The 25,709-nt window shown below is 40.1% G+C and overlaps 1 protein-coding gene across 1 annotated transcript in view; it reads right to left on the bottom strand.

The window, feature by feature from the left end:
- CNTNAP2 (contactin associated protein 2) overlaps positions 1-25,709 on the bottom strand; it is a 1,643,722-nt gene that overhangs the window by 1,257,650 nt on the left and 360,363 nt on the right. Inside the window, exon 8 of the mRNA XM_068972445.1 lies at positions 22,422-22,686. Within this exon, the coding sequence (XP_068828546.1) occupies positions 22,422-22,686 (265 nt within the window). The remainder of the gene's footprint in view (positions 1-22,421; positions 22,687-25,709) is intronic.

Genomic DNA, 25,709 nt, shown 5'->3' with positions numbered 1-25,709 from the left:
ATCTTCACAAGCTTTGGCACTCTCCTTATAAAAGGACAATGCCTACCTCAGGGTTTTAGGATTTGCTGTGACAATCATGCGAGGGAAAATATATCAAGCCCCCAGCACCTGTCACAGAGTACCCCTCAGTACCTTCTCGTTCTGTTCTTTCTCGTTGTTGCTTTTCATGAAGCAGCATTGTCTTGGTTGTCCTATTATGTTTACCTCCGAGTTCCTTTCAGGGTTTATCTCCTATCTCCTTCCATAGTCACTCCAAATTGGCTCAGTGCATTTTCCTTAGGGTAAAATCTCATTATTCATCCATTTTTACCTATTAAAATGTTATCATTTTGAGTATACTTATTGTGAATTCTGGGCTTTTGTGAAGGCTCAGTTGGTAATCTGCCTGCAACGCAGGAAACCCTGGTTTGATTCCTGGGTTGGCAAGATCCCTGGAGAAGGGATAGGCTACCTATTCCAGTCTTCTTGGGCTTCCCTTGTGGCCCAGCTGGTAAAGAATCCACCTGCAATGTGGGAGACCCGGGCTTGATCCTTGGGTTGGGAAGATCTCCTGGAGAAGGGAAAGGCTACCCACTCCAGTAATCTGGCCTGGAGAATTCCATGGACTGTATGGTCCCTGGGGTCGCAAAAAGTCAGACATGACTGAGCGACTTTCACACATTGTAAATTCTCATCAGAGGTGGCAAGAAGCTGGCTGAACAAGGAGTGGTCAGTACTAATAATATAATAAGGAATATTAAACACACATATAATACAAGCTATAGTGAAATAAGTAAAACTATATGATAAAGAGTAATGGGTATTAAATTTACATTCAGATATAAACGATAATATATGAGTCAGGTCTAGCTGGGACAGGAAAAACTTAAAGTACAAAGGTCCTACAAATGAAATGAACTTGATTAGTCAAGCAATATAAATACAGGGCAAGAAGGAAGAGCTGAGTTTGGAGATGTAGCTAGAAGCCAGATGGTAGAAGGTGTAATAAGCTATGGTAAGAAAGTTAGGGTTGAAACTCTGCAGGATTTCTTCTCAGGGAGTACCACGACCTGCTTTTTAAATGATCTCCCTGGCTACCGTCTGGGTAACTGAGTAGCTAGATGATTCGCTGCTGTTCAGTGTCTAAGTCCAGTCCAATTCAGCGACTCCATGGACCGCAGCGCACCATGCTTCCCTGTCCTTCACCGTCTCCCTGAGTTTGCTCAAACTCACGCCCATTGAGTCAGTGATGCCATCCAGCCATCTCAGATATAATAGATGAAAGGCTACAGAGTGGGTTTATAGACAGGGCGCTGTTTATACCCTCAGTGCTTTAGCACATATGAGGTACCCAAAGTGTATTAACAAATGAGTCAGAAAATAATGTGTGTTGAATGCATGGAATTGTGTGTATGTGTGTCTATGAGCATGTCTGGAAGTATGTTTACAATCTGCAGATAAGAATGAAGTTACATAGATGAGTAGCTTTTTATGGAAAACTGTGACTTTCCCCTTCTTTATAATTTCTCTCTTTTTTTTTTTTTTATGATTCTCACAAAGTGGTGTGTGAATTTTTTGTGAAGGTCAAAACCAGGTAATAAAAGGATGCCCAGGGACATAAAGGTGGCAAAGAGAAGGCTGGGCTTTCGGCTTGCTCTGGGGGAGGACCAGTGGCTCAGCTGGCACCGTGCCCACCGTGAGATGAAGCCCACTTACGAGCCCATAACCTCAGTGAAGAGCATGCACAAGGAGGGCAAACTTCTGCACTGACTTCTCAGAGAAGAGGATGGAATTCCTCTGTAAAGAAGCTGAATGATCATGGAAGAAAGTGCGCGCTCTCTTCCTTGCTAAATCCTCTTCTGACTTTCTCTTTTGCCTACCTCTTTTTTGTTTCTCAGCTTATATTAGGTTTGCCAAAAAGTTTCCATAACATCTTACAGAAAAACCCAAATGACCTTTCCAGCCAACCCAGCACATCTAAGGAATACATTTTGAATACGATTACAGTTCTGACTCATCACTTCATTCTAAAATTCTCTTTCCCTTACCTTGGTTATAATTAAGTTTTTCTAGCACTTGAATCTAATATTGACATTCAATCATTTGGCCATCTAGATAATCATCTGCTGCCTAATACCTAATTACAAACTCACATAGAGACACTGAATTTCTGTTTGTGCCTGTTACTGATAAAAACAGCAGGAGCAAGTTATACTGAACAAGGCACAAGTGTGTATGCATATTTAGAAAAGGAGAGTTTAGAGTCTGTGTAAAAAAGAAACTGTAATAAAACATGGTTCCGAATGGTACAAAAGAGTATTTACAAAACCAGTCTCATTTTATGAGTTCTGACCTCAGTAGAGAGGAACCAAAATTGCCTCTTCATTGTGTTGAAGTGCAAAAATATCACAAAGAAAGCAAATGTAAAAAAGGATGTGTCTATAATTTTTCAAACTATATATAAACTGAGAAAGGGTGGTGGGGTGAAGAAGGAAGAAGCTTATAGCAGTATAGTACAAAATGATAAAGAAAAGGGAAACTGAATAGTCCTAAAAGAACCTGTGTGGATCATAACAAACTGTGGAAAATTCTTCAAGAGATGGACTACCAGGCCACCTGATGTGGCTCCTGAGAAATCTGTATGCAGGTCAAGAAGCAACAGTTAAAACTGGACATGGAACAACAGACTGGTTCAATATTGGGAAAGGAGTACGTCAAGGCTGTATATTGTCACCCTACTTATTTAACTTATATACAGAGTACATTATGAGAAATGCTGGGCAGGATGAATCACAAGCTGGCATCAAGATTGCCAGGAGAAATATCAATAATTTCAGATATGTAGGTGACAACACCCATATGGCAGAAAGTGAAGAAGAACTAAAGAGCCTCTTGATGAAAGTAAAAGAGAAGAGTGAAAAAACTGGCTTGAAACTCAACAATCAGAAAACTAAGATCATGGCATCTGGTCCCATGACTTCATGGGAAATAGATGGAGAAACAATGGAAACAGTGAGAGACTTTATTTTCTTGGGCTCCAAAATCACTGCAGATGGTGACTACAGCCATGAAATTAAAAGATATTTGTTCCTTGGAAGAAAAGTTATGACCAAAGTAGACAGCATATTAAAAATCAGAGACATTACATTGCGAACAAATGTCCATCTAGTCAAAGCTATGGTTTCCCCAGTAGTCATGTATGCATGTGAGAGTTGGACTACAAAGAAAGCTGAGTGCTGAAGAAATGATGCTTTTGAACTGTGGTGTGGAGAAGACTCTTGAGAGTCCCTTGGACTGCAAGGAGATTCAACCAGTCCATCCTGAAGGAATCAGTCCTGAATATTCATTGGAAGGACTGATGCTGAAGCCAAAACTCCAATATTTTGGCCACCTAATGTGAAGAACTGACTCATTGGAAAATACCCTGATGCTGGGAAAGATTGAGGGCAGGGGGAGAAAGGGATGACAGAGGATGAGATGGTTGGATGGCATCATCGACTCAATGGACATGAGTTTGAGCAGGCTCTGGGAGTTGGTGATGGACTGGGAAGCCTGGCGTGCTGCAGTCCACGGGGGTCACAAACAGTCGGACACGACTGAACAACTGAACTGAACTGAAAAAAACCTCAGGAAACAGCTTGTGTGTGCTTAGTCATGTCCAACTGTGACCTTATGGACTTTGTAACACACCAGGTTCTCTTTCCATGGAATTTTCAAGGCAAGAATACTGGAGTGCATAGCCATTTTCTCCTCCAGGGGGTCTTCCCCAGCCAGGGACTGAACCCATGTCTCCTGCACTGGGAGGCAGATTCTTTACCATTTAGCCACCTGGACAAAGATTAGCTTAATTTCCTTAGCAGAGAATACAACAGAAGTCCCCATGCAGAGGGGGAGGGGAGCCTGGACTCCCTTCCAGGAACTGGGCTTTGGGAGCGTCACAGAAGAGATCACTCAGCTTGGGCACTACTGACACTTGGTGCCAAATATATACTTATTCGGCAAGGAGGAATGTTGTCTGGTATTTTGTGGGATATTTAGCAGCATCTTTATCTGCTATCCTCTGGTTGCACTAGTGCATGCACACACACACGTATACCCATCCCCCAATTTATCACAAGCAGAAATTTCTCCACGTATTGTCAAACACCGCCTCGGGTCAAAATCATACCTGGCTCAAGACCAGTACTTTAGACGTTCTGTTCCTTAAGATTTCTTCTCTTCACCTCTCCATATTATTTAATATCCACAGTCTCATTAACAGGGAAAAAGGGAACCAGAAAAGCCAGGAACCCTTATTATTTTTACTTTTTTTTTTTTTTTTTTGGTAAATGCCCAAACGTGTCAGAAAAGGCAATGGAAGAAAGCAAGCACTTTAGGACATTTCAGGATGAGCTATAATTCTGGCTTGTTTAATGTCATATCATCTTAGTGATTAAACCTTTTCCCTTCTAAATCATTCCAATATGGCAAGTGGAGGCATTATGGCACCCAGTTAGAAACAGAATTATTGACTTTTAAGGTTTTTACTTCATTAAAAATTGATGCCTACACTCTCCCACACACCTATCACCTGCGTTCAGGACTGGAGATCCGCTCGTTCACAGTAACAAAGCTCACAACCAGTATTTTGTTTCCAGTAGTGATGCCCATTGGCTGTTCTATGTAACGACGTGTACTGTGCATGACAGAGCTGCTCCAGGCAGTCAAAAATACATAAAGATATCGAGCACCCTCTTTCTCTTTCAGTGTCCTAAGGGAAATATTTCTTATGGACCCTATCAAGGGTTTTATTTCTCTCATCAAGCTTTTTTGAACAAATCATTTGTTCGGCATGCCTGTGGAGCTGATTATCCTGCAGGAAACAGAATACACAGCTCTTTGGTCAGAGAAGGTTAGGTGCATACCTGCCAATGTACCTACATGCATGATCCAGGTCTCACATTTTCCTCAACAGCACTGCATTATAAAGGATACAAGAAAAGAGAAGTTGATAGCTCTGTTCTTCCCACCACAGTGAACAAAGTGCGCTGGAAGAACAGCAAGTATACACCATATGGTCCTCTGTGAACTTGGGAAACACAGGCGCGTGTTCTGGAACTGGGATGAAAGGATGAAGGATGGTGGAGGTACCCTTTATTCCTCCATGTCTGTGTGTGGTGTCTCCTATGAATTTACTCTGAAGTTTAGGTTTTATCGTCAAGCTATCCTATAGATAAAGGGTTAGCGACTGGAGTCAATAGAAGACATCAATAGAAGACAACACAATTTGATCATCCAAGAAACCATCTCCCTTGGCAAAGCAACTCAGACTAGCCTCCTACAACAGATGCAGGCTTTGCTTTAAGTGAGTATAGAACTGACTGGAGATCAGAGGTCTTAAGTAGAAGGTTGAAAAAACATTGATTTCCTTATTTTCCTGTGGCATTATCAGTCAAAAGCATTCCCAAGACTGAAGAAGAGAATAAAGCTAAATTAATTTTAATCATGCACATTTCTACTCTTTTGTATTCTGCGTGAAAAAAAAAAATACAAAGGGAATATGACTAGTTTCAAGGTTTTACTTCATGTCTTGCTCCTGAGGATATATTTTTCAACAAATGCAGATATGCTTTTATTTTATTCATATAAGAGTTTACCTAGTACAGCTCTAGGCTTCAATATCCTAAAAAACAACTCTTGCTGCTACAAAAGTATCACATCAAAATTCAGGTCTTGATCAATTTCACACATATTAGCCTCCTACAGTTAAGCAATTATTTCCTTGAGATACTTGCAACTCTCATTTCACAATGAATTGGGTTCATATAAATTGATGAAGACAACAGAATTATAAAGTCACATTTGTAACATCTTGGTATCAGTTCATTAGAAAAATCAATCAACTGGATATTTGGAAACATGCCACATATGAGTCATTGTGCTAGGCTCAGAGGTAGAGAGGCAAAATGAGAACAGGATTACTGTCCTCCAAAAGCTTTAGGAGATTAAACCTTTTCAACCAAGGCAGGCAAAACATCTGAACTACATAATATACAATGTCAGACAAATGAAAACAATAAAAGTGATTTGAAATTTTAGAAGGATTTGAAGTCACCAAGGGATGAATGTTCAGGCTTTTTGTGGAAAACTCACAGGACTTAATCTTAAAAATTGAGGGCTTCATGGAAGAATTTCCAATGGGAATATGACATAGTGGAAGCAGTCGCTTCAGAATTTTCATTGAGGGGATATACAGAGTGGACTTGTTTAGAGGTAGGAGGCAGAGAGAACAAGGACACCACCACTGTCCAAGTGGAACTCCAACAAAATCAAAGATGTAAATATTCATCAGCTATTCTCTGCCAAGTGTTGTGAATTCTAGGAGTCCAGAGATGAGGGAGACATCATGATGAGTGAGTATACTACAATTTAAGTTGGAGCAAGAAAAGTTATTGTTCAGGATATGAGATGCTCTGCATACTAGAGGATGGTAGATTACTCTCTGGGGTTTGAGAGAGGAAATGATACTAAGTTATTACTAAACATTACTAAAACTGAATCTTCAAGGGTAAGTAGGAGTTGGCTGGGATAGCATATAGAGAAAGGGATTCTTAGCAGATAGTGGAGAGAAGCCAGAGTTTATGGTGTAAAGCAGGAGAACTGAAGCCAAATGACTCCAGCTGGGCTCAGTTAGTGCATACTCATAAAATTAGCATTCTTAGAAATGAGGACTTAAAGATAATGGAGAAGAAAATCAAAGTATTTCGCTTGCATTTTAGAAATATCAACTTGGATAATGCGAGAGAGAAATAAGAAACAGTAGAGAAGAGTATTTAACAGGCTCGTGGGAGAATCCCAATGAGACACGAGCAGGCTATCTTTGGTGTGAGGTGCTGCATTCAACAAATATATCAGATGGGTCATACTCCACGATGCCTGGTCCTGGGTGGAATGACAGCCAGTCTGCTGAATTAATGTGAGAGGCTGCATGGTAGAATAGCCAATAGTACTGACTTCAGACTTATGTTCTGGACTCTCTTTCAAACTTTTCTTGCTAGCTGTAACAGTCTAGGTGAGTTTTCTGTCTCTATGCCTGTTTCTTCACCTATACAGTGCAGATGACAATAGCCACTATACTGAGGAGCTGTCAAATTAAGGCACTTAATTTGTGCACATTATCTTTGTTTAAACAGTGACTGAAACAGAGAAAGCCCTCAATCAGTGTTAGCCACTGGGCAATCTGATTCCAGAGTTATATGCTTATAACTGCTATATCATAAAAACAGGACAATGATAAAAAAAAAAAAAAAAGCGGCACTCATTCTGGCAAGTAAGATGGCTTCACGATCTTTTCAAGTGATGACTTTTTGAACTAGGATAAGGAAAGTAGTATTTGGTCACCCTGGTGGCCCAGATGGTAAAGAATTTGCCTGCAATATGGGAGACCCAGGTTCAATCCCTGGGTCAAGAAGATCCCCTGGAAAAGGGAATGGCAACCCACTCCAGTATTCTCGCCTAGAGAGTTCAATGGACAGAGGAGCCTGGAGGGGTCCATGGGGTCGCAAAGAGACAGACGCAACTGAGAAACTAACACTAAGGAAACGAACGCATAAGGCACTTCCACAGAACTGGTAGCACTTGCTATACCATTACATATGCCAGGCAAAGAAGGAGAACACAATCTGAATTTTCTCGAGGTTTTGAACTAGGATCCCAGAAGAATGATTTTACCATTGCTATAAATGAGAAAGAAGGGTTAACAGTTGTATCTAATTCACAGGGTCACTGAAGCCATACGCATATTGATTCATTGTAAAGGATTTCGCACAGTGACAAGCCTGGAGTAAGCTCTCAGGAGTTATTAGTGATCATCATAAGACTTCAGTGCATCTCAGGACGAGATGAGAGACACATCTGAATGACCCTGGAGTCCTATTTCTTGCAAACTCTTAGCGCCATAGTAGAGAGCTGGGCCAGCAGATCTGAGTCGGCACAGAGGAGAAGCAGGCTGATAGCAGCCACTCGGCTCCAGCGGCCTCCCTTTTCTAACAAGGCAGTTCTGTTTAGTTTTCACTCCTTCTGCCATCATGACGTAAAGCTTAGAAGTGCAGGCTCCTCTCTACTGGAGACTTGGCTATGGTGTCAGCCAACCATCTATGCCCAGCCAAAGCTAAGGGCTTGGGGCATTCTATGCACTTTACTACCTCTCTGCTCAGAGTTCCCTCCATATCTCCCAATAAACTGTGTCATATCCACATGCCTAGAACAACAGGCATTCGGTGACAGCAGGAGGCAGAGATTTGGCATAGGTCTGCGCGGATATTGAAAGGGGCATTTCAGGCTGGGAGATGGTCGAAACTCAGGCCCACAGCAGTAGGTGCTATCTCTAGGCAATAGTGGGCTGTAGTCTAGACTCAAATTAGAAATGGTAGGGTTAACATAAAATAGCACAGAGAGGGTGCGGAGAAAAGGGAAGCCTCCTACGCCACTGGTGGGAATGTAAATTGGTGCAGCCACTCTGGAAAACAGCGTGGAGGTTCCTCAAAAATTTAAAAATACAGTTGCCATATGGTCTCCAGGGCACCTCACTCCTGGGCATATATTCGGACAAAACTATAATTCAGAAAGATACATACACCACTATGTTCATACCAGCACCATTTACAGTAGCCAAGACATGGGAACAGTGTAAGTGCCCACTGACAGGTGAACGGACAATGAAGATGTGATATACTGTATCTATCCATCTACAGCAAATATTACTCAGCCATAAAAAAATGATGAAATAATGCCATTTATAGCCACATGGATGGACCTAGAGATTATCACACTGAGTGATGCAAGTCAGAAGGAGAAAGACAAGTAACAGATTGTATCACTCATATGTGGAATCTAAACTATAACACAGATGAACTTATTAAAAAACATAAACAGAAACAGACTCACAAACACAGATAACAGTCCTGCCGTGACCTGGGGGAGGGGGTATAGCAGAGAGAGGGAGTTGGACTTCAGGGTTACCAGATGCAAACTATTATATACAGAATGATAAACAACAAGGTCCTCCTGTATAGCACAGGAAACCATATTCAAAATCCTGTAATAAACCATAATGGAAAATAATATGTGCATGTGTGCATATATATATATAGTATATATATATAACTGAATCACTTTGCTGTATACCAGAAACTAACATGGAATTGTAAGTCAACTATATTACAATAAAATAACTTAAAAAACAAAACAAAAAAAGCAAGGAATTTGAATGAGAGATAGGACTGTGGGGAAATCAGAGGTGAGCATACAGGATTCAGGGAGGACAGTGGCAGAATGGTAGGTGGAACAAGAGCCCTGCCTCCGGACAGAGGTTTAGCAGTAGAGATTTGATCTCTGAAATGCTCCCAGAAAGAACAGAGGGGCTAGGGGAATGACTGGCAGATTACCGGCATCTTTGAGAAAACATCAGATGCTAACAATTAGTGCTACAGCAGAGACCTAGGCAGAGCTTTACTTGTGAAATTTAGATCTTAAGGTGTGAGAAATAAAAGTGGTGGGAGAAGAAAGGGCTCAGAAATAACTGCAGGAATTCAGTTATCAGAAGTAGGGTCTGTGCTAAAGTTAGAAAGGGCTTCCCTGGTGGCTCAGCTGGTAAAGAATCTGCCTGCAGTGGGGGAGACCTGGGTTCGATCTCTGGGTTGGGAAATGTATCAGAAGAAAATAAATCATAAAATTGAATTATGATCAAAGACTAGTCCATAGACATGATTACTTTTTTATACAATGTTACCAAAGGTAAATACTTTCTAAGTAATATCCTGTGGCTCCCTGACAAGTTTTCTTGTTAAGAGCTTTTAGAAACAAAGGGAAGAGACAAATACATACATGAGATAAACATCTCAGAGGGCATCCCAAGGAATCTTATTTTTTTTTTTTTTTAAGTTTTCAAAATTTGTTCCGGAGTATAGTTGCTTTACAATGTTGTGCTAGTTAGCAAAGTGGATCAGCCACACATACTCACATATCCCCCCTTTTGCATTTCATTCCCATTTTGGTCACCACAGGGCACTGAGTAGATTTCCTGGTGCTATATAGTAGGTCCTCATTAGTTATTTATTATAGATAGAAGTGTGTAGATGTCAATCCCTATCTCCCAATACATCCCACCACCCCTCCCCACTTGGTGTCTATATGTTTGCTCTCTATGCCTGTGTTTCTATTTCTGCTTTGTAAGTAAGACCATCTATACCATTTTTTTTTTTCAGATTCTTCACATGTCTGTTAATCTACAATATTTTTTTTTTCTCTTTCTGATTTGCTTCACTCTGTATGAGAGTCCGTAGGTCCATCCACGTCTCTGCAAATGACTCAGTTTTGTCCTTTAGGCTCCTCTGAAGTCAATTTCAGAGGATGCCAGGTGGCTCTATGAAAATCAGCAGGGTCCCTCTCCCAAAGAGACTCATTTCCAAAACTAATTACAATAAAGTCATAGGTAAGCCAATGAGCCTAAATTCTTCACAGGTGGGATGGCTTGGATTGCTTAAATTCATCAAAGAAAACGAAAGGTAGATGACAGTCAGATGTACTATCTCCCAGTCTGAATTTGCTGCTTGAATGAATTACCCAGGGTAATTCTCATCATGAAATTAATGGGAGACGTGAGAATTTGAGTGAACTTTCAATCCAGTGAGTTTGCTTTGCATTATTTTGGATTATGAAGGTAAATCTCTTGATTTTTTTTTCTTGGCCAACACTATTTTTATCTTGTTAACTATTTAAAACAAAATTATGCACTCAAGGGTAAAAATATCTACAGCTGATGTGGTGGTTAATGTCATGTGTCCACTTGACGTGGCCATGGGGTGCCCAGCTGTTTGGTTAAACATTATTCTTGGACTTCCCTTGTGGTCCAGTGGTTAAGAATCCACTTGCCAATGCTGGGGAAATGGGTTTATCCCTGGTCAGGGAGGATTCCACATATCGCAGAGCAACTAAGCCTGCGCACCCCAACTACTGAGCCTGTCCTCTTCCTAACTTCTCTTCCAGCATGACAGAAGCCACGATAAGGAGAGGCCTGCGCATTGCAATGAAGCATACCCCCCCCCCCCGCCTGCTGCAACCAGAGAAAGCACCCGTGCAGCAACAAAGACCCAGCACAGCCAAACAAACAAGAAAACATTATTCTAGTGTGCCTGCGAAGGTGTTTCTGGGTGAACATAACACTTTAATCTGTAGCCTTAGTATAATAACATGGACTGATCTCCGTAGCATGGGTGGGTCCCATCCAATATGCTAAATGCCTGAATGTAACAAAAAGGCAAAGTTATGGGGAAAGTTATGGGCTTCCCTGGTGGCTCAGCTGGTAAAGAATCTGCCCACAATGCGGGAGACCTGGGTTCAATCCCTGGGTTGGGAAGATTGCCTGGAGAAGTGAAAGGCTACCCCCCTCCAGTATTCTGGCCTGGAGAATTCCAGTCCATGAAGTCGCAAAGAGTCGGACACAACTGAAGGGCTTTCACCTTCATGGGTAATTACTTCTTTCTGCCTGATGGTTTTCCAGCTGGGACCCTGGACTTTTTAGGCCTTCAGACTCAAACTCAAACACTGGCACTCCTTTGCTCTTGAGCCTCCTAGTTTTCACACTGTTTTTTATACCCTCAGGTCTCAGCCTCCAGAATTGTGTAAGCCCGTCCTTCTAATCAATGTCTTCCTCTTCCTATATACAGTCTACTGGTTTATTGCTGGAGAACTCTGACTAATATGGCTGGCTTTCCTCTCTCTACTACATAAATCTATATTGCTTAAATTGACCAATTACTCATCTGTCAGAGAAGTTTCAGTCCTTAAAGTTACATGAAACATAAAGTTGGAGAACCTCTCAGCAAAGCTACCCTGTTCTGTGTCCTCCCCTCTCTTGTCTTGGAAACAAGCATATTCAGTGCATTTATACATTAAATGTGGGGTTCCAGAGCTGTGTTCCTTGCTGGTCTTGCACAATTCATTTTCTTCTCAGAGTTAGTTTGTAGTAGCAATGACGTATTTTCCCTTTGATCAGCTTATTTGTACAGTAAACTAAATAGTGAGAGGCAGGGAGACCTGGTGTGCTGCAGTCCATGGGGTTGCAAAGAGTCAGGCATGACGTAGTGACTGAACAACAGCAACAACAACGGTAAACTAAAGCCTTTAAAACATAACCTGATCCCTACGGGGGGCTTTTACCTCCATTTTATCCACCTAAGTTTGCTAAGTTCTACCCTCTCCTTGCAACTTTAAAAAATTATTAAACACACACACACACAATCATGTTTTATTCATCTTCCCTGAAGAAGGCATAGGATATTTCAAAAGGCCCCCAAACCCTGTGGAAGCTAGAGTGGGTACAGTATCCTGCTGTGTGATTATAAATTAAAATGTCCCCTTTCCTTCCTGAAGAATAAGTCAATACCTAATATAACAAAACTTTCCTCCCAGCCTCTTTTTTCTTTCATGTTGGAATATAATGCTTCTATTGATGTGAAAATGCACCAGCATGAACTGAAATATAATTCAAGGTAGATTTCCACTCAGCTGGCATGATGCTAGCACAGCCACTTTGGGAATTGAAACATAATAAGAAGTCAGTTGGGTGACACTACCTGGGAGCAAGACACTGTTAACTCAAATGCCTTTCACTGGGAACCAGGTGATTCGTGCAGCAAGTCTGCTTGTGAACTTGGGAGAATGAAATCAGCCATCTGTGGTGCAGGTATATCCAAGGTGATCTATATTTATAGCTATACATCTGTATCTATTGCTCCACATTCATCTCGCTTTTGGGTTTTGCTAAAAAGGGCACACATCCTAGCACACATCTAAGCTCCTAATTAAATGAGCATAATGCTTCATCCATCAACCTTCCTCAGGCTCCACCTTTCCCAAGAATTCAGAGCTGTATTTTGTCATCAGCATCCTAAAATGATGAATTTCTGTTTTCCTTGAACATTTTATGTATCTAGGAAAAAACCATCCGAAAGTAGAAACTTCTTATTTTTTTAGATATTTTTTAGTAGAACTATACATATAGAAATTTTCACTCAGTTGCATCTGACTCTTTGCAACCACATGGACTATAATAACCCACCAGGATCCTCTGTACGTGGAATTCTCCAGGGAAGAATACTGGACTGAACATCCATTTCTTTCTCAAGGGGATGTTCCTGACCCAGGGATTGAACCCAGGTCTCCTGCACTGTAGGCAGATTCTTTACCATCTGAGCCATCAGGGAGGCCCCATTTGGAAATAAAGAGATTTGTAACCCCTGATTCACTATTAAGAGAGAAAAATAAAATCTGTTGTTCCCTGAGAGCCAGTAACAGTTTTCAGGGAAAAAAACCCTTAATATATGAATTCACCTATCTCCCCCTCCATTATTTATCCTTAAAAAAAAAAGTTTATAATTAGCTATGTATATTTTCAAATAAATCTCATAGATTCAACATAAAATGTTCCATTTTTTATGTGACTGCCATTTAGGAATTGAAGCTGAAGCCCATTGTTTAAGGACATAGTTTTTGAAATTGATTATATAAATGCTTCTATTTAGGTGGGGAAACTAGACCTTTTAAATCGATACAACTTACTCTATGTAATTTCCATTCATCATGTTGTTAAGCGGTATACTTTTTAGGAATGTCATTTTACCCACAAGTATCATTGTATTACTGTATACATTTTTTTTTAACACTGCTTGATGTTTATTTTAGAAAACTGGATATTATGGAAAATATGTTAAGAAATTAGTAATGGACTGATAACCTACCAATTAGAGGTAATTAGTATTATCCAGATTTATTTCATTCATATCTCTTTTCTAGTTACCTACACATTTATCAGTTCAGTTCAGTTCAGTCTCTCAGTCGTGTCCGACTCTTTTCAACCCCACGAATCAAAGCACTCCAGGCCTCCCTGTCCATCACCAACTCCCAGAGTTCACTCAGACTCACGTCCATCGAGTCAGTGATGCCATCCAGCCATCTCATGTTCTGTCGTCCCCTTCTCCTCCTGCCCCCAATCCCACTCAGCATCAAAGTCTTCTCCAATGAGTTAACTCTTTGTATGAGGTGGCCAAAGTACTGGAGTTTCAGCTTTAGCATCATTCCTTCCAAAGAAATCCCAGGGCTGATCTCCTCCAGAATGAACTGGTTGGATCTCCTTCCAGTCCAAGGGACTCTCAAGAGTCTTCTCCAATGCCACAGTTCAAAAGCATCAATTCTTCGGCGCTCAGCCTTCTTCACAGTCCAACTCTCACATCCATACATGACCACAGGAAAAACCATAGCCTTGACTAGATGGACCTTAGTCGGCAAAGTAATGTCTCTGCTTTTGAATATGCTATCTAGGTTAGTCATAACTTTTTTTCCAAGGAGTAAGCATCTTTTAATTTCATGGCTGCAGTCACCATCTGCAGTGATTTTGGAGCCCCCAAAAATAAAATCTGACACTGTTTCCCCACCTATTTCCCATGAAGTGATGGGACCGGATGCCATGATCTTCATTTTCCGAATGTTGAGCTTCAAGCTAACTCTTTCACTTTCCTCTTTCACTTTCATCAAGAGGCTTTTTAGTTCCTCTTCACTTTCTGCCATAAGGGTGGTGTCATCTGCATATCTGAGGTTATTGATATTTCTCCCGGCAATCTTGATTCCAGCTTGTGTTTCTTCCAGTCCAGCATTTCTCATGATGTACTCTGCACAGGAGTTAAATAAGCAGGGTGACAATATACAGCCTTGACGTACTCCTTTTCCTATTTGGAACCAGTCTGTTGTTCCATGTCCAGTTCTAACTGTTGCTTCCTGACCTGCATACAGATTTCTCAAGAGGCAGGTCAGGTGGCCTGACATTCCCATCTCTCTCAGAATTTTCCACAGTTTATTGTGATCCACACAGTCAAAGGCTTTGGCATAGTCAATAAAAAAGAAATAGATGTTTTTCTGGAATTCTCTTGCTTTTTCCATGATCCAGCAGATGTTGGCAATTTGATCTCTGGTTCCTCTGCCTTATCTAAAACCAACTTGAACATCAGGAAGTTCACGGTTCACATATACATTTATAAAAATAATAATATTGGGGTTATATTCTACATAATTTTTGTAAACACTCTTATTTACTATGTTTTCCACTTGTTATAGTATTTTTGAGAAACATGATTTCTTATGACATAATAGTATTCCACGTAAGGATGTGTTCTTTAAAATAACCTCTTCATTGAAAATATTTACTTGTTTTCAATTACTTTTGTTATTAGATATACATTCTGAAGGAGATCAACCCTGGGATTTCTTTGGAAGGAATGATGCTAAAGCTGAAGCTCCAGTACTTTGGCCACCTCATGTGAAGAGCTGACTCATTGGAAAAGACTCTGATGCTGGGAGGGATTGGGGGCACGAGGAGAAGGGGACAACAGAGGATGAGATGGCTGGATGGCATCACGGACTCGATGGACGTGAGTCTGAGTGAACTTCGGGAGGTGGTGATGGACAGGGAGGCTTGGCATGCTGCGATTCATGGGGTCGCAGATTTGGACACGACTGAGCGACTAAACTGAACAGAACTGTGATAATATATCAATGTACGTCTTTATTGAAAGTCATTCAGTCATGTCTGACTCTTTGAGATCCCATGGACTATACAGTCCATGGAATTCTCCATGCCAGAATACTGCAGTGCATAGCTGTTCCCTTCTCCAGGGGATCTTCCCAACCAAGGGATCAAACCCAGGTCTCCTGCATTGCAGGCAGATTCTTAACCAGCTGAGCCACGAGAGAAGCTCAAATCATCATGACTCAAATTGAATTAAAGGATATGCCAAGACTCCTAATATGTTCAGCTTCTAAAAAACTATGGCTTAAATTTGAATTAAGGAATATAATATATATTGTCAAATAATTCTCCACTTTGCTATAAAGCAATGTAAAACAAATCACTTGAAGTATGTGAAATAATGCCTAAACATTACTTAATTTTTGAGTTATAGAAATTTATTTTAAGAATACTATAAAATTATATGGAGTTTGAAATTATAGAGCTGAAAATCAATTCTCAATAACTTAAAACATAAAAATATTATAAACAATTTTTTTTCCTGGAGGCTTCCCTCGTGGCTCAGATGGTAAGAATCTGTGTGCAATGTGGGAGACCTGGGCTCCATTCCTGGGACAGAAAGATCCCCTGGAGAATGGAATGACTGTCCACTCCAGTATTTTTGACTGGAGAATTCCACGGACAGAGGGGAGCCTGGGAGGCTAGTGTCCATGGGGTCTGAAAGAGTTGGACATGAATGAATAACACTTTTTTTTCTTATGTGAGGAAAAATAAATCTCATGATGCAAATTATCACTGAACTTAGAAATTGGTATATGGATCAATTCTTCCAGATATTAATATACTAACTACATTTTCAAATGTTTGTAAAATCAAGAAATATTCTAATTGTTTAGAATAGATAGTGCCAGGAGCAGTCCCTGGGAAATGGATTTGCTGAGATTGAACTGGGAACTTGCCAGTATTTGCCAGCATGTTTCCCAGCCATGCACAAAGCCAAGCAAATGTCTATTCCTTAGGCTATGGTCTGGATGTGTGTTGAAATTCGTGTGTTGAAGTCCTAATGCCCAGAATGACAGTACTAGTAGATGGGGCTTTGATATGCTCAGGTCAGCAGGGTGGAGCCCTCAGGAATGGGACTAGAGTTATTAGAAAGAAGACAGCACAGATCATCCCTTTTACCATGTGTTTGTTGTTGCTGTTGTTCAATCACTAAGTCATGTCCGATTCTTTGTGACCCTGCAGACTGTGGCACACCAGACTTCCCTGTTCTTCACCGTCTCTTAGAGTTTGTTCAAATTCATTTCCGTCAAGTCAGTGATGCTATTGAAACATCTTATCTTCTACTGTCCTCTTCTTTGGCCTTCAATCTTTCCCAACATCAGGCTCTTATATAATGAGACAGCTCTTTATATCAGATGGAGCTTCAGTTTCAGCATCAGTCCTTCTGATGAATACTCAGGGTTAATATCCTTTAAGATTGACTGGTTTGATCTCCTTGCTGTTCAAGGGGCTCTCGAGAGTCTTTCCTAGTACCACAATTCGAAAGCCTCGACTGTTCAGCACTCAATGCAGGAGACATAAAGAGAGGTGGGTTTTAGCCCTGGGTCAGGAAGAGCCTCTGGATAAGGAAATGGCAATCCATTCCAGTATTCTTGCCTGGAGAATCCCTTGGACAGAGGAGCCTAGTGGGCTACAGTCCATAGGGCTGCAAAGAGTTGGACACAACTGAAGCGACTTAACACACACACAACCTTCTTTATGGTCCAACGGCCTCATGAGAACACAGCAAGAAGTCTGCAGTCTGCAACCAGGAAGACGACTCTCAACACAGCTCAACCAGACTGGTACCCTGATCTCAGGCTTCCAGCTCCCAGAACTTTGAGAAATGTGTGTGTGTGTGTGTGTGTGTGTGTGTGTATAAAAACAACATAGTTAACAGATTTTGTTATGGCAGTTTGGGTAGACTAAGATACTTTCCCTTAAAGGGCCCAAATGGAAATTTATCAAAGGTTTACAAAGGAAATTGTCCTGCAAAACAGAAATAAAGCAAGGCCCCAGGAAGTTTCCCTTTGGAGACAGGAATACAGAGCTGATGTTTACTGAGAACAAGTTTCTGAAGCAGTGTGGATATTAAGAAGCCATTTGATAATTGAAGCAATGTGAGGCTTTCCTGGTGGTTCAGATGGTAAAGAATCTGCCTGCAATTCAAGAGACCCAGGTTCCTGGGTCAGGAAGATCCCCTGGAGGAGGGCATGGCAACCCATTCCAGTATTCTTGCCTGGAGAATCCCATGGGCAGAGGAGTCTGGTGGGCTACAGTCCATAGGGTCACACATAGTCAGACAAGACTGAAGCGACTTAGCATGCACTCACACTTGCACTCTCTTCATAAACAAAACAACGAGGTTTGAACACTTCAACTTAGCAAACAGTTGATTTAGGAGGAGGGCATATTCTGAATGATTCTTCTAAAAGGTTTTGTTTTCATAGATAGAAATTGATTTTTTTTTCAATAGGTGAGAAAGGTCACTAACAGAAATCATGTTCCTTTCTCCATATAAATGTTAAACCACTTTCCATCACCTTATTAACAGGGAGATGAAAACTTTACAGTATATTCTAAGCATCTATTTGAAATTAGGGCATAAAATTAATGCATTTTGCAATTAAAAACTTTATTTCAAATGGTATTCAGATTATTTGTGTGTTTGTGTGTGTGTGTCTGTGTGTGTGTGTTTTGTTTGGCTATGTATCAGACAGTAATACACAGGAATACTTTTTTTTTAACTACTGTTAAAACATTATAATATTGTTTCTGAAAGATACATTTAGTTTTCCATTATGACTTCATGGCATAAATACTCTCAGGCAATTAGAACTTAAAAAAATCCCAACTTTTCAAATGAGAAGACCAGTCCATAGGTTGGTATTTTTCTAATTATGGGTTGTAGCTTGTTTTTAGGTCATGAAATCACTTAGTGGATCATGGTAATTTTTTTAAATTGAAGAGCAACAGAAGAGAAAAAAAAAACAAAATTATGAGAGCACATTAAAGCAAAAGATAAATTATATTTCATGAAAACTTTGTTTCAGTAGGTATTGAGTATAATATAAAACGCATTCTCATTGTTTTGGTCAAAATCGTTTGAACCTGGAGGATGCTGTGCTAAATGAAACATGTCAGAGAAAGATAGATACTGTATGACCTAACTTACATGTAGAATCCTAAACTAGAAGTCATAGAATCAAAGAGTAGAATGATGGTGGTTGCCAGGGGCTTGTTGTATAGTGGTCAAAGGGTACCAGTTTTCAGCAAGGAGACGAAAATGTCCGGGGGAATCTAATGTACAGCATGGTGATTTTAGCTAACAATACTGCACATTGGAAATTTAAGTATACACCATGACAAAAATAAACTCAAAATGGCTTAAAGATTTAAATATGACAAGATACCATAAATCTCCTAGAAGAGGACATAGGCAAAGCATTCTCTGACATAAATTGCAGTAATATGTTCTTGGCTCAATCTCCCCAGGCAAAATAAATAAAAGCAAAAATAAGCATACGAGACCTAATTAAACATACCAGTTTTTACACAGGAAAGGAAACCATAAATAAAATGAAAAGACAACCTGCAGAATAGGAGAAAATAATGGCAAACAGTGTACCTGACGAGGGCTTAATTTCCAAAATAAATAAATAGCTCATATAACTCAACATCAAAACAATAACCCAATCAAAAAATGGACAGAAGACCTAATGAGACATTTCTCCAAAGACAGATGGCCAACACACACATGAAAAGATGCTTACCATCACTGATTATTAGGGAAATGCAAATCAAAGCAACAATGAATTATCACCTCACACCAGTCAGAAAGGCCATCATCAAACAATCTGTGGACAATAAATGCTGAAGCGGCATGAAAAAAAGGGAACCCTCCTGCACAGTTGGTGGGACGGTGCACTGATGGAGTTACAATGGAAAACAGTCTGAAGGTTCCTCAACAAACTAAAAACAGTCAGGACAGGCTCTAGACTAAACATAGAGCTACCATTTGATCCAGCAATCTCGCCACTTGGCATTTATCTGGAAAAGACAAAACCTCTAAATCCCAAAGACACATGCACCCCAGTGTTCACTGCAACACTATTTCCAACAACCAAAACATAGAAGCAACCTAAATGTCCGCTGACAGATGAGTGGATAAAGAGTATGTGGTGTGTAGACACAATTAAATGTTACTCAGCCATAAATATGAATGAAATAATGCCATATGCAGCAACATGGATGGACCTAGAAATGACCATACTACGTCAGACAGAAAAAGAGAATATCATATATCACTTATATCTTAACTCTAAAAAAGATACAAATGAACTTATTTATAGAAATACATTTGCAGATATAGAAAACAAAATTATGGTTACCAAAGGGAAAAGAGTGGGGGGATAAATTAGCAGTACAGAATTAATAAACACACTGCTATACATAAAATAGTTAAGCAATAACGATTAACTGTATAGCACAGGGAACTATATCCAATTATCTTATAATAGCCTATATGGAAAAATATTCTAAAAAAGGAATACACACACATATATATATATAAATATATGAATCACTTTCTTATACACCCAAAGCCTGAAGCTAACACAATAATGAAAATCAACTATACTTCATATAAAGAATAGGGTAGATATAACACAGAACAATTATCCTTTGTTAAAAGCAAATATCAGTGTACTCTATGTATGGGAAAATGGAAATCTTTGAAACGTAAATATTTCATTGGACTATATAGGAATGAGACTACAGAAAAATTCAAATATCAAATCCTGTTTTTCTTAATTTACACAGATTCTAAGATAAATTAACAAAAACATCTAAAGCTTACTTTTATCATATTTAAGGAAACTTATGAGGAAACGGTAACCCACTCCACTATTTTTGCCCAAAAATCCCATAGACAGCAGAGCCTGGCAGGCTACAGTCCACGGGGTAACAAAGAGTTGGATATGACTGAGCAATGGAGCGTACACACACATTAAGGTAACTTAGTTGCTGTATATTGTATTCCTTTGTTTATTATTTCATATTTTAATAAACACATTTTAAATTAATTGAGAGTATCCCGGGGTCCTAAATTAGACCACATTAAATTAGCAAACGTTTATTGATCACTATGTTTAAGATCCTATTCTTTTAATTATAATGGCATTTGTTACATGGAAAACCACCAGGAATTTGGGTTTTCTCAGCGATTTCCAGGAGGGCGGACTTCATCCTTGTATTTTTATGTGTTTAGGCATTAGAAATGCATTAGAAATGCCTAAACATCAATTTTAACAGAATCTAGTGGGGAGTTTTTCAACAGTGGTAAATATTTGTATGTGTATCTGTTTTATGTGCTATTCTGGTCTCTCCAGATAATTTCTATTTGCTCTAACTCTCCCCACATGAATTTATACTGAGATGCAGTGATAAAATATGGTGATCAATCATTTTCACTATGAACTTTCGGAGAAAAAGCAAAACTAACAATGCAAAAAATGAAAAAGTAAATATCTAGGTATTTTACAATAGCTTTTGATTTCAATTATTCAGATACACCCGTGACATAATGGCTTCCATGTCTTCCTTGAGTCCTATTCTGTAATAGACCACACAGCCAGCTCATACAAAAATACACAGCCTGTTGTAGGAAAAGGCACATATCCTCAAGCAGGGGATATTATGTAAACCCTAGTTCATGGAGCCACAGTGCTGATTTCAGCAAACATTCCTGGAGCATCTCTTATGTTAGAGCATTGCTCTACGGGCAGGGGCATGGTCTCTGCCTTCAAGGAGCTGATAGCATAGAGGAGAAATGAGATGGACCCAATCGTAACACTGTCACGAGTAAACACAGAATATTTAGAAATCAGAGCTCACAGTCACACAGTGGAGCCTTCTGTTAGGAACTTTCTCTCAGTATTTGGTACATCTGTACTAGGGGCTCATGAAATATTCTTTTCCTCCCATCTTTCATTTCTAAGTAGTTCATCACTTAGAATAAGTACTTACTTAAAACACTGCTCTCAAGAAACATCTAGAGAAATTTGATGATTTGTGTTTTTTTACTATTTTTCAGTCCCATATAAGATATCATTTTCTTTGTTTATGATATCTCATTTGGCGATATCATCTTTCTTTCTGCCATCATATTCAAGGACTATTCCAAGGTAGACAAGTTTATTCAAATAACAACAATATTACCTAAGTCTCCGTTTATTCTGCCACTATACTGTCAAGTTTAAAAATCACTCTACTTAGCCAGGCCAGTCTTCCTTCAGTTGATACTTATCTCTTGTCATTCTTCTTTGTACTCATTTCCCTTTTGTTTTCCCTAATACTCTGCATACATTTAGAAGACCACTTTGAGCTTTTGATTCAAGCAGTAGAACTTACCTTTAAAGTCATAATTTACAACAACACAGCGTTATTACTCATAGTAAAAGGAATGTGAATGTCCATAAAGTCAAAAGATATCAAGCGCTCTTATGTTACTAAAACAAACATTCTTTGTTTTTAAACATATGATTTTAACTTGGAGGAATATCCAGTACTCTAAGCAAGAGGGACTATCATGTCTAAAAAGGAAAGGATTTCAGTCCTGTCAAGACAGTCCCAACCAATTTTCCTCCTCGCCTGCCCTCATCCTCTCAGCGTTTCTAAGTTTCCCTCATTCAGTCTGCACTCAGGGAAGCCAAGGAAAGATCTCAGAGTCTGAATCCAAACATAATCATGAGAGTGTGCCAACAACAAAGTAAAAACATAACCCTAGCTGTGGAAATCACAACAGCAGTTTCAGGCGTGGGCATCGGATAGATTCACTGACCTGACGAAATATCTATCTGGTTCATCTTGGTCTGCGTGACGTTGATGTGAACACCGACTTTGCTTTCAGTGAGGTCAATCTCCACGTTGCCCAAGTTATCCGCAAAATGACTGAAAAGCAGGAGCCCATTGGGGTTCCAAGTCCTGAACTGGAAGCTGACTGAAAACAGGTCCTGGTGAAGCCGTCCAGGCACCTCCAGATAACTGGTAGCGTTGAAAAAGACAGGTACTGTGTAAGGCTCCACACACGAGAAACTCAAATTTCCCTGGAAGACAGAAGGGCATGCTTTGAGGAAAATGTAGAGTAAAATAAGCACCCATGTAAGACAGCTGACCAAGTGAGAGTTGTACACATTTCAAAGCAGAGCTTGAGCTGTGTGCAATTCCCGCCTGCAGTCACGTGACACAGATTCATGCGTCCTTGAAAGGACATGTCCTGGCATGTCCTTTCTGCTATAGCTAACAGAGTTCAGCAGCTGGCTATCAGACTGCAGGACTCATACAAGCACCTTGCATCATGGATTTGACAAACACAGCCTGGTGTGATGGGCTGGCTACGGAATGGATACATACCTGTGTATGTATCCTTCTCCGATGGATATGAGAGATGGACCATAAAGAAAGGTGAGCACAGAAGAATGGGTGCTTTTGAACTGTAGTGATGGAGAAGATTCTTGAGAGTCCCTTGGACTGCAAGGAGATCCAACCAATCAATCCTAAATGAAATCACCCTGAGTATTCACTGGAATGGAGAAGGCAATGGCACCCCACTCCAGTACTCTTGCCTGGAAAATCCCATGGATGGAGGGGCCTGGTAGGCTGCAGTCCATGAGATCGCGAAGTCAGACACGACTGAGCAATTTCACTTTCACTTTTCACTTTCATACATTGGAGAAGGAAATGGCAACCCACTCCAGTGTTCTTGCCTGGAGAATCCCAGGGACAGGGGAGCCTGGTGGGCTGCCGGGGTCGCACAGAGTCGGACATGACTGAAGCGACTTAGCAGTAGCAGCAGTATTCATTGAAAGGACTGATGCTAAAGCTCCAATACTTTGGCCACCTAATGGGAAGAGCCAACTCATTAGGAAAGACCCTGATGCTGGGAAAGATTGAGGGCAGGAGGAGAAGGGGACGACAGAAGATGAGATGGTTAGAGGGCATCACTGACTCAATGGAGATGAGTTTGAGCAAGCTCTGGGAGATGGTGAAGGACAGGGAAGCCTGGCATGCTGCAGTCTACGGGGTCGCAAAGAGTCAGACAAGACTGAGCAAAGGAACAACAGATTATTTTGTTATTCAACTCAAACTCCCATTTACATTCCCATGAAATGTGCATATATCATAATACGTTAATGCTTTCAGACACAATGACATGAATGTATAAAAGGAAAAGAAAACTTTTAATTGAAGCTTCCTTCTCCCCCTCATGCTTCCTCTATTTGGTACAAAGAAATCTGATTATTCAGATACACTGAATTTTACATTGTAGTATCTAAGTACCTTCCTTTTAAAGATATGAAAAAAAAATCTACATTTTTTGTCATCTTTTTTTTTATTCCCACCATATCTTGAGGAATATGATTTGAAGGCATTTTTTTCTTTATTGTTTCCTTAAACACCACCAGATACTTATCCCTAGAGGCATAGTTCTTCCATTTTAGTACATTAACCATTTAACCTAAGTTAGGCTGACACCCCCATTAATATTCAAATTAAATTTGTGCTGCACCTGCATGTTCATTCATGCTAAGTCGCTTCAGTCATGTCCACCTCTTTGTGACCCCATGGACTGCACCCCTCCAGGCTCCCCTATCCATGGGGTTCTCCAAGCAAGAATACTGGAGTGGGTCACCATGTCCTCTTCCAGGGGATCTTCCCCACCCAGGGATCAAACCAGCATCTCTTATGCCTCCTTCATTGGCAGGCAGGTTCTTTACCACCAGGGCCACTTCGGAAGCCCTGTATCTTCACAGATGATTAGATGACTGTTTTTAAAGGCTTACTTTTCCCGATGAAAAGAACTGCTTACGCACAAAAACTGACATGTCATAACTGTCCACTAGCCTGTGTTGTGGAGACTGTCTCCCAGCAAAGTGAAAAGTTCTAAGTGATGGTGCTGATTCTGGAGTCAACATTTAATGAGGAAATGGGTGTGTGTAAGGAGAATGGTGCAGGATAAGTGCTGAGCCACTTACACAGAAATATTAGCACCTGACATCTTCAAAAGCCAATCTCCTCTGTAAATATTTGCCTTCGTAGAGCAACTTGCAAAATGTCCTGCCTGCCTCTACGCTGCCTAACCTTTTAATATACATGTTTATTTTTGTTTAAAAGCCTTTTTTGTGTGTCTGCTCCTTCCATTTTAACAAATGTAATTATAGATAATTCAGGCTTTTAAAAATGTCTTTGTTATTCAGGTTAAAATACCATTTATAAGCAACAATACATTGTGGTTAAAAGTGACTTTGGAATGAGTCTCCAGAGTGCAATTCTCTGTAGTTTGAGAACCTAATGGATACATGTGAGGACCGACTGGGAGGTTCGGGCAGAAATAACACTTTACTACTCCTTAAAGGTGTAAATGATGGGAAGGGCATTAGGATGATTTGGATTCTGTTTCTTTCTGTCTTAGGTGATAATTTCTGAGGAAACAAAAGGATTCTTTTCTTTTTTTTACATGCGTTCCTAAACATGAACCCCCCCCTCCCACCTCCCTCCCCATAACATCTCTCTGGGTCATCACTGTGCACCAGCCCGATGCCATTTTATCCAAAGCTTAAAATAACATACATATATGCTGTTCTAGATAAGAAATGACACAGCATAGAAAGAGACCATGACCTTGGGACTGTACACTGTGAATCCACAATCTTTGTTTGCCACTCATATGCGTTACCTTGGAAAGTTATTTTTCTAAGTTAAATTTCAGTTATCATCTACAAAATATTCATGACAACATCTCCCTTGTAGCATTTCTCTTAGAGTATCATAAAGGTAACAGGTCTCACACAGTACCTTTTACCTATACATGGAGCTTTTATTTTCCCCTACGGTCAACATTTCATCAAAGTTCAATTTTTAACTGTCAATATAAATTCATCATTAATTTAAGAAAGATAATTAGTAAAAACATTCTACATTCAGCTCTTATTTTATGAGCTTCATTGGTGACTCAGAGATAAAGAATCAGCCTGTCAATGCAGGAGACACAGGCTTGATCCTGGGGTCAAGGAAATCCACTGGAGAAGGAAATGACAACCCACTCTAGTATTCTCGCCTGGGAAATCCC

The sequence above is a fragment of the Capricornis sumatraensis genome, chromosome 5, assembly GCF_032405125.1.
Source record: "Capricornis sumatraensis isolate serow.1 chromosome 5, serow.2, whole genome shotgun sequence".
Classification (NCBI taxonomy): Eukaryota; Metazoa; Chordata; class Mammalia; order Artiodactyla; family Bovidae; genus Capricornis; species Capricornis sumatraensis.
The sequence above is the reverse complement of the archived record's forward strand: the minus strand, read 5'-3'. Positions and strand labels throughout refer to the sequence as shown.